Raw genomic sequence first — 10246 nt, 5'->3', positions numbered from 1 at the left:
GTGTCTGAGATCGTCTTCCCATACTTTTCCCAATTTATTCTGACTAGCAAAGTGCCCATGTGCTGCCAAAGTTAATACAATTGAACAACCTATAATTTGGATTACCAATTGTTGGTTTTCACTCGAGAAGGTGCCAATTTATAGATGAAAAGCTTATTATCTCTGATCCATAAAGCATGACCACCCATCATGAAGAGTAAATAAAACTTCTATGCCCAACGTAATGGTGTGCGTAAGAATTTGATGATTTCTGAAGATTTATTTTATCCCGGGATATCAACTAAATGGATTGCTACATCGAAAATCCTAATAATTATTTTGCAATAATTACATCCCGTGGCCGCACCATGCAGAGGCACAGCCCGAGCGGACAACACACTTGTGATGGACCTGTTGGGCCCATTTTCCAGCTAGGCTTATTTGGGCCCGAGTGTATTTGCGGTGGCTCCCCCAAAGACTTCAAAACGGGAAAGTTGGTCGAATTTTCTTCCAAAAAAGAAAAACTCATCAGATGAACTCTGACGTCTGAATTGCCAGTCATGCGGTCAGCATCTACTACTGATGCTGCTGAAGAGTTCTCTGTCCAAGCTTCAAGGGGGCCGGGTCAGAATTGTTGGTGCGATGATCTATTTTTTATCTCAGGAGTCAGGACCTAGTTGATCATGTTGTGTAACTTCCTGTTGGACCTGACCTTGAGCCACGCGATTCCTATCTTTGTTCAGGTGCTGCTTCTTTTTCAGATATGACGACTGAATCAGCAATCAGTTCATGCTGAGCACCCAGGGCCTTTTCAGGCCGGGCTTCGTGCCGCTCGTCTGGCCCGGCCCAGATGGCCAACTATAGGTGTGGGCTCCCTCAGCGCCTCCGCTGCTGCCTTGCCTGCGCGGTTGCCAGCTAGATGGCCGGCCGGACGAGTTCCCTACGCGCCGTACATGTGAGCAGAGCACCGCGCGTCGAGGGAATCAGGGCACCAGGATCTATGAGACCCGGGCCAGCATTATGGGCCGGGGTGGTGGCATAGGCATGGCCTGAATTTTTTTTAAAAAAGGGATAAAAAAACTAAAATTCGAAAAAGGGGTGGCCGTTGGGAAAATTTAGAGAAATGGGTGCCTCCCGCCCGCTGAACGGGCGGGACGCGTGGGGCCCGGGACATCCCGCCCACCCAGAGGGCGGGATGTCACCCGAGGACCTCTTCGCAAATAAATTATTTGCGAAGAGGTCCCTGGGAGGGCATCCCGCCCAACCAAAGGGCGGGATGCTGTGCTGATGGGCATCCCGCCCTTTGGTCGGGCGGGATGCCCCCCCACCGGCTATTTAAGCCCCCACCTGCCCCAAAAATGCCATTTTATCCAGCAAAAATCAGAAAAAAGAGAAAGAGAGGAGAGGAAGAGAGAAGAGGAAGCGGCGAAGCCCTGTCCACACGTCGATTTTGAGGTATATTCTCGTTCTAGCCATATAAGTACTTGAAAATAACTATAATTTAGGAAATATTTGTTAGAGTAGTTATGTTTTGAATAGTTTTAGTATTTTCATTTGTTTTTAGTATAATTTATAATCTGAATAGTTTAGAATCTGTAAAATATAATCTGAGAGTCGCTGAAATTTAGGATCATCGTTCGTTGTGTATTAATATGTAGTATAACTAGTTTATTAATGATTGACAGATATGTCTTCCGAGAAGGGTATTTTCAGTATATATTACGGAGAAGGAAATGTGATTTATGGGCCGAATGGGGTAGATTTAAGTGAATTCAACTGTGCGGTCAGAGGAATTACCAGACCGCACGAGAGGACATTTGAATCCCTATGCAACTGGTTAATGAGGGGACTAAGGATTAATCAGGAGACACACACTGTGAGTGTTCAATGCGTCATAAATCGTACCACTCACGCTTTGATCTGGGAGCTTATGCCACTTGCAAGCAACGAGGACTGGTTAACTTATCTGCAAAATGCAAGTCATTGGCAGTGGCCACTGGTACTCCTTGTCAGTGTGCACCAAAACCCTCCTTTGATAAACATTGAAGCTGGTCCGGGGGATGAAAATATTGATGAAGAAGTCGAGGAGGCAAACATTGAGGCAGGTGGCACCGCAGCACCTCAATGTGTGGCTGATGAGGGGGAGAACATACCCTTTATTGTTGAACAGCTGCAAGACGAAGAACGTGAATTGGATGAAGCAATGAATGCCGATTCGTCTGATGATGACAATGATGTGCCTCAAGATTGGGTAAGCAGCGACTTCAGTCATCTTGTCGTAGATGACGGATGTAGCTGGCCTTCGGATTGCAGGGAGAATGAAATTATCCAGGGTGCAAGGTACCACTCAATTGAAGAGGTGAAGGAGCTGTTAAGTGCTGGTCTCTCTCTCTTATGCGAGAGTTTAAGACAGTCGAGTGCAAATCTCGTAAGTACGATGTGGTATGTATGAAGGATGGCTGTCCATGGCGGGTGCATGCCTACAAGAGTAAATGAAAAGATTATTGGGAATGCTCCATTGTCACTCAGCACACTTGTCATTTGCCTGGGGTGCAGAAGAGCCATCGCAACCTCACGTCGCAATACATCGCAAATGAGATGTACGGGACGATAGTACAGAACTTGTCATATGAACCAAAGTCTATTATCAGGTACATTCAGGAAAAGTACAAGTATACCATCTCATACAGTAAGGCGTGGAGTGCAAAACAAAAGGTGTTGGAGATGAGGTTTGGTACGTTCGAGGCTGCATATGATAATGTTCCTCGAATGCTGGCCGTCCTATGTCAGAGAAATCCTGGAAGCTACTATGACCTGAAAACTCTAGACAGAGGAGAAGGTCCGCCCCACATATTGCAGCGGGTCTTTTTCAGCTTGGGTCCATGCATTAACGCATTCCATCACTGCCGGCCTATCCTGTGCATCGACGGGACCTTTCTCACAGGAAAGTATAGATTGCAAATGCTGACAGCTATTGGAGTGGATGGAAACAATCAATTGCTGCCTGTTGCTTTTGCTTTTGTTGAGAGTGAGAACACAGACAGTTGGTACTGGTTTCTGGAACGGATTAAGCTTGCAGTCGTTCGGGATAGGGAAGATGTCTGCCTGATTCATGATCGTCACGCCGGCATACTGAGGGCAATTCTAGATTTGCAGCAGGGGTGTGTGGAGACCGGAGAGCCACCCAAGTGGCATGATGTTCGCAGTAGGTGGTGCATGAGACATATCGGTGCAAACTTTTTCAGGCAATTCAAGAACAAGCAGCTTATGGATATGTTCAAGAGGCTATGCAAGGAAACGAATCAGCAAAAATTTAACAAGCAGTGGCAGAAACTTGATGAACTGACCGGGAAGAAAAGAGCCGAGGACGCATCAAAAAATATAACTGCACAGGATGAAGCAGAGGCTTTGTGCTCTTTGCCAACAGATACTGCACATACTCGCAGAAGGTCTGGGTCAGCGGTGAAAAAATTTTCTGAATGGATTGAGAATGAACCTAAGGAGAAGTGGGCGTTACTTTATGATACCGATGGTGCAAGATACAGTATAATGACCACCAACTTCGCCGAAGTTTACAATTGGGTGCTGCGAGGTGTTCGTGGGCTTCCACTGGTTGCAATTGTTGAATTCATTGTCCGCGGGTGTACCGATTACTTTCGGGAGCGGTTCAATAAAAATCAGGTATTCATGCGAGATCCAGACAGAAATTTTGGATTCAAGGTAACAGAATACATGACTAAGAAGGCAGAAAGCGCCCGGCTACACCATGTACGGCAATGTGGAACACAGGAGCTCAAGTTTGAGGTATCTCCTAAAGATAGGGCGCGACATGGCATGAGACGTCAAACTCCTGTAAAGGAGTGCATTCTCAAGTTCGATGGAACTTGTTGTTGCTCATGCATGAGGCCCAAGTTGCTGCACTTACCTTGTTCTCATGTAATGGCTGCTTGTGCAGATATTGGACATCCTGTCGATATATATGTTTCACATTACTTCAAAAAGGAGACAATTGCTAGCACCTGGCAGTATGAGATCTATGGGTTCCGTTTGGTTGGATCGTTCACTGAGACAGCGAATCCTGTTATCTATATTCCAGACCCAAGATCATCACGGGTTAAGAGAGGACGCCGTCAGTCACGGCGTATTCGTAATGATATGGATGAGTCAGAGCTCCGTCCGAGGATACAACGCTGCAGTGCATGTAATCAGATTGGACACACGTATAAACGTTGTCCAACCAATGATGCTGGCCCCAGTTGTGCTGAAGCTGGCCCTACAGGTGATGCTACAGATGGAAGACCTCCGGTTGCATCAAGAAGTGGGAGACGTCGCCGATCGAGTGCTAGTACGTCATCAGGCATCATTTAGTTGTAATTTTATTTAAACGTTGTTTGCTCATATGTAATATTTGCTGCGTTGAGATTCTATCAGACCTAGATATGTATTTGTAATATTTGCCGCATTGACTGAAGACACAATATTTGGATTCATGTATTTGTAATATTTGTAATGTTCATTATCATATTATTTTATTTTAAATGGCTTCATGTATTGTACTATCGTAATATTTAGATTCTACGTTGCAAACGTTATCGTTTAACTATCTTCGTACGAGTTTTAGATACCGTAATCTTCTTTGGAAAATTGAATTAAAATTTTATGTGCATACATAAGAGTATGGCGAATGAATCTTATATTTGAAAAAATTCTGAATTTCAAATAGTTTCTGAAACAAATAATCTAAGAAAAAATATAACAAAAATGGACCAGGAGCATAAGATTATAGGTTTTAGAACTTTATAGGTTTTAGAACTTTGACTATATATTAGATATTAAATAATATCACATTAGAGAATAACAATAGATTTTAATTAGAAAAGGGTTATAATTAGGTTTAGTTAACATTTCAAATTTGAAAAATTCAAGACAAAAGAAGTTAAATTTACATCAAATTTGAGTTTGAAACTTTGCACAAAGGTACCTAGAGTTTATAGAATAGTCATACCAAACTTCATAAACAACAAAGCATGAAATCCTAAAGTTATGCATAAACTTTTCTTAATCTTAGTTTTAAAATAGGAGTAAAAGTATTTTGTTTTAAACTAAACTCCATTAACAAAAGTTATAGAGTTTGAAATCTACTTTCTAACAAAACTAGTTTTGCTATTTTTGGATTTTTCTGTGAATTGTTACGAATTTTGGAAGCCAGAAAACACATACACATGAAATAACAATGCACCAGGAGGCATCCCGCCCAGTGGCCGGGCGGGAGGCCTCCTTCAGGGACCACTTCGCGAATGAAAAAAGTTTTCTTATTCGCGAAGAGGTCCCTGGAAATTTTTTTTGAGCATCCCGCCCTATGGTTGGGCGGGATGCTCCTTTCCGCCCTCCCAGCGGGCGGGAGGCACCCATTTCCCTAAATTTCTCCAACTGGCACCCCTTTTTCGAATTTTGTTTTTTTTTATCCCTTTTTAAAAAAAACTCGGCATGGCCTGCTCCATCGTGCCGGGCCGTCCCGGGCACGAATGCCATGGTGCCAGGCTTTTTTCAGGCCGGGCTTCGTCCCGCGAATGTGTGGGCTCCCTTAGCGCCTCCGCTGCTGCCTTGCCTGCGCGGTTGCTAGCTAGATGGCCGGCCGGACGAGTTCCCTACGTGCCATACATGTTCGCGGCATTGACGCCTCCAGGTGAGCAGAGCACCGCGCGTCGAGGGAATTAGTCGCCGGCCAGGGCCAGCACATCGGCGACCTTCCCGAGTCCTGAGCTGCTGGCTGGGGTTCCCTAGCCGATCGAGCGGACGACGTGCGCCAAGCTAACACGAGCGGGCGCGGAGCAGTGGGTGCCGGGATGCCGATCCTTCTCAATCGTGACGTCTGAATCACGGGTTCACAACTATGGAGCTGCTGCTCTCGGTGAAGCACGGACAAAACAAATAAGGATATGGAGGCGAGTAATCAGAAAGCCTAACCAGTGGGCCATAATAAAGTAAAATGATGTGTTGGAATCTGTGAAGAGTTGTATGTATGATCTCTATTGTTCGTGTATACTAGATGATATGGCTTGTCAAAGCTTACTGGACTTGCGTAGAGGGCTGCTGCCGCACGTCCTCGATCTGCAACAATCCCAAATTTCTCTTTTTTTTTTGGATTTTTTTCCTCTCGGTAGTTTACCATCCCTACAAAGTTCTAACTTTAACAAATTTTACATATAACTTCTCGTGACAACTTCTCAAGAGGACATTTTCAGAGTAATACGCATTGGCATAACTTTTTAGTACAGCTTCTAAAGTAGAAAACTTTTCTGGTGATCTCTTCGAACAAAGTTGTCCAAAGAATTTTAAATACAACTTTTACAAAAACAAGATTTCTAGAAAATCTTTTGAAGCATATATAATTTATATACACCTCGATATAACGCTTCATGAAGATCTCACAACTTATTATATAAACAAGTTTTTGAGAAAACTTACCAAAGCACAAATTATATCAGCATGTTTTCTCGATGCTTCTTCGAATTAGTTTTCCTAGTGACTTATTCTAAAAAAACCAGGAAAATAAAACTGAAGGGAAAAAAATGAATGAAAGAGCGGAGCAGGGCCCCTACGCAATAACCAAAACCAAACACGAATTCTGACTTATCTTGCAATTTCGTGCCCATGCGCAAACTCGTACCTTGTCATAGCTTTAACTTGCCCTTTTCTTTCACATGCGTTCTCAGAGTACACACTAGGTACACACATGAATGGACCGGCCATCGAAAAACTAACTTTAACTAGTTTAAGACCTTGCCTTGACCCCTTTCGTGGCCCAGCCAGGTCCATCTATAATCCACTCACTAAGCCAGCCTCTTCTATTGTTTACTTATATCGATTCTCCCCTATTATTCCTAAAGTTTTAAATAGCCGGCTGTAGCTACAGCTAAACCTAGCTATAATTGCTAGGAATAGCAGCCGCTATGGCATTTAACCCGCTAAAGACCGGCTATAGCCCACTAAACGTTATAATGGCAGCCCTGCCGCTGAAAGCCTTAACCAGTAATTTCAAACCATGATTATTCCTGGTCGATCAGCTCCTGACCACTTGCTTTCGCCTCTTCTGTTGTTTACTTATATAAATCAACTTTTTGCCTACGCGAACTGCACTCAAGATCAGGAAACCGCGGATCTGCCTGCTCCAACTCGTTTCTTCATCACTTTGTTTTTTTCTCGCTGGATGCATGCATCATCCTCAACCTCTTTTCTTTTGTCTTGCAGCTTCGTGCGCACCAGTTTGTTCTTCTTTCCCCAGTTTCTTAAGGTACACGACGTGCGTTCAAATGCACTTAAAGCTAGCTAGTAGCACTTGGGAACGAGCCTTATCATCCAGGTTATAAATTTTTTTTTATGACCACACCTTTTCACACTTGGGTCCATGGATCGTGCAGTCCGTCAAATTTAATATGAAAGGCATTGCATTATTAGCTGGCGAATAGTCGCCCCTAGAGCCTGACGTCCTCTCCGGCCTCTCTGGTCTACTCCAATTTATTTGCCGCGCAATTTGGTTGGTCACGAAGGAAGCTAATAAAAGAGCTAGCGAATTAGAGAAGAGATGAAAGGTGTGGAAAGGTGGATCGGAAGAAGATAACTCCTCATATAAAAAAATGAATGATTTTCTTTCCTGTGTATTCTTGAGGCCCGTTAATTGCCAACGACAGTTTAGCTAGACAACTATGTATCCTGGTCTCTAAATATAAAAATGTCTCTTTATTTGGTCCGCCAACCCACATCAGGCCCTCCTATTTAAGGTTGCTGGTGCTGTCTTGCTAAGAACCGTACCAGCTCTCCAGTCCAAAGGGTGTGTGGTGTTTTCCTGTCTCTCTACAGAATTTGTCATCACTCTACTAGACCAAGCAAGCTGAGTCATTCTTCAGTCGATGTAAGTACCAGATATCATATCGTATTTAGTTAATTGCTTCCATAAATCTGTGCCAAAACTGTAGCATTATTCAAATATCATAATTATACTGTTCACAGATAGGAATACAAGTGGCAAATTAAGAGAGTTATTGGAGGAAAATTGGATAGTAGACACAGTTATACGTCGGTTCTATATTTTTCTACTCACTCTTGTCTTATTTTTCCATCTTAGTCTACCGTACCTCTCAAGATCCATTCACATCAACGATCAAATTATTAAGTGCATACATTAGGGCCGGTGAGAAGCAAGACAACTAACGGTTGTTCTAGTCCGGTGAAGCCACCCAAGGACAAGTCAACAAAAGCAGATGGCAGTATACAAATACAAGTATAGGCAGCCGATGCTCGTGGGGCAAAATTTGAATGATGCTGAAGGTTATGTTCTTAAACTCCACAAATGGTACTTGGACGAGTCAAAACGGAAAGAGGAGAACGAGTTCAATGTCACCTTCTATTACAGGAGGAAAACTGGTCAATCTAATCTCCACTCCACAACTACTGTTAAGGACAATAAGCTCCGTTTCGTCGTCAATTATTGGGATAAATTGTTCTATTCTCAAGATGGCCTCACATCCATTACAGTGGTGCCCGATGAAATGTCTCGTCTTTTCAACTTTGGTGAAATGGGTTTCAACCTGCTAAGGAGTTATGAACTGTAAGTGCATTCTGTATCATACCTTTCACACATCATTATTGGTACTGCTAAACATAACTTGTGACTCGATCTGTGTTGCATTATAGGTTCTTGATTAATGAATGCGAGAATTCTGGAAAAAATCATGTTGCTTTTCTGGAGCCATTTTTTATTATGGATGGTAAGAAGAATGAGTTAAAATCTATTCCTGATGAAGATGCTGAAGGCTACATAACAGCGGCTATACGAAAATTCAAGGACAATAAGGCCTTCATCATGATACCCTTTTACGAACGTGCACACTGGATTTTGATAGTTATTGTACCTGAATATCGATTCGTCTGGTACCTTAATTCGAAAAGAGACTTTAATACCTCTGCAACAATGTTTGATCTGATCGCGAGGTACATTCATTCTAAGACTGTTTTGTGTAAAAAGTTTCATCTTTTGCACTTGCTTAGACTATGTTTTGGCAACCATGTAGAGCGTATAAGAATGTGGCTGGTATAAAACTGACTCGCATAAACAAAAAGGTATCCCCTAGCACCCTACATTGTTACTGTTTGCCTCTCAGTACATACATTGACTGTCTCCCTAACAAAATTATTTGACTCTATTGTCTCAGTGCCATCTACAGACTGGAAATGAAGAATGTGGCTTTTATGTTTGCTATCATATGTGGTTGCTTTCGGAGCTTCAGGTATATATGCTGTCTATCTGGCACACGGTTCGTTCCTTGAAAAGAAAAAAAGTAAACATGTTTATATGTGCTCTTGACTCTGAATATTCGTTGCGGCAGGAGGCCATTATCGATGATGTTCCGCTTACAAAGGACCGAATGGATACAGTGCGAGCTGGAATCTGTCAAATGATCTATGATGCAGCGAACGTGAAAGCCAAGAAGTGATTGCTACTCTTGTTCATGCTGGTGACTGCCTGTAGTGTGTCTGTGTGGTACGTTACACCAGCAGTTAACAGTACTACAAGCCGGTTTTGGGGTAGTGGCTATTTGTTCATCACAGTTAACTTACATCTCTAGTTATATTATATGTTTGCGTTGTGTGTGGGTTGCCAATATATAATGTATTGTAAGTTTGCTATTAATATATGAAAAAAAATTTAAAAGATCATCATCACTGTCACGATCCAGGCTTCAATTTGGTGGCAACAAGTACAACAATCATGACGATTTTATATGTATCACGTACTATAACTCGTCACTGCATATGCATCGGTTAGCTCAGCTCTAAAATGTCATTCAAACTTATTCCATCTTTTCAGCTGCTCAACATTTTGGTGCCAGGCAACAAAAACCATCAAAGGTTAATAATTAATAATAAAGTGCTCCTAGTGGCTAATGTTAAGCGGTCATGTGCCGACACTGACCAGGCATTCACGGTGCGCGCGCCGGCCTCAATGAGCCAGGCCTCCCCGATCGTTCCCAGCGCCGCCGGCGTCAGGGACCGGGACGGCAAGGCACCTTTCTGGCCGCGCGCGGTCCTTCCGTCGGCAGCACGAGAGCCCATGATCGACGGCGCCGGACATGCCAGAGAAACGGAGCGGCCGGGCGAGTTCACTTCGTGCTCGCGGCATCGACGCCTCCAGGTGAGCACCGTACCGTCGAGGGAATTAGTCGCCGGCCAGCAGGGCCAGCGCGTCGGCGACCTTCCCGACTCCTGA

At 43.5% G+C, this 10246-nt stretch overlaps 1 protein-coding gene across 1 annotated transcript; it reads left to right on the top strand.

Moving 5' to 3' along the window:
* Nucleotides 1-8228: 8228 nt before the first annotated feature.
* LOC112872406 lies at nucleotides 8229-10246 on the top strand. The gene is made up of 5 exons (XM_025935482.1): nucleotides 8229-8587; nucleotides 8674-8970; nucleotides 9192-9266; nucleotides 9366-9429; nucleotides 9956-10246. Exons 1-5 carry the CDS (start codon nucleotides 8241-8243, stop codon nucleotides 10244-10246), a joined length of 1074 nt encoding a protein of 357 aa, XP_025791267.1. The 5' UTR covers nucleotides 8229-8240.

This window comes from Panicum hallii, chromosome 8 (genome assembly GCF_002211085.1).
Source record: "Panicum hallii strain FIL2 chromosome 8, PHallii_v3.1, whole genome shotgun sequence".
Classification (NCBI taxonomy): domain Eukaryota; kingdom Viridiplantae; phylum Streptophyta; class Magnoliopsida; order Poales; family Poaceae; genus Panicum; species Panicum hallii.
Note: the sequence above shows the minus strand (reverse complement) of the source record. Positions and strands in the feature narration are given on the sequence as shown.

What these genes read in the sequence shown, in the direction of transcription:
- LOC112872406 (XM_025935482.1), top strand. Translation starts at nt 8,241, where the DNA reads ATGGCAGTATACAAATACAAGTATAGGCAGCCGATGCTCGTGGGGCAA. An exon ending in CTGCTAAGGAGTTATGAACT is followed by an intron (nt 8,588 to 8,673) that starts GTAAGTGCATTC and finishes GTTGCATTATAG; the next exon opens with GTTCTTGATTAATGAATGCG. An exon ending in ATGTTTGATCTGATCGCGAG is followed by an intron (nt 8,971 to 9,191) that starts GTACATTCATTC and finishes CTATTGTCTCAG; the next exon opens with TGCCATCTACAGACTGGAAA.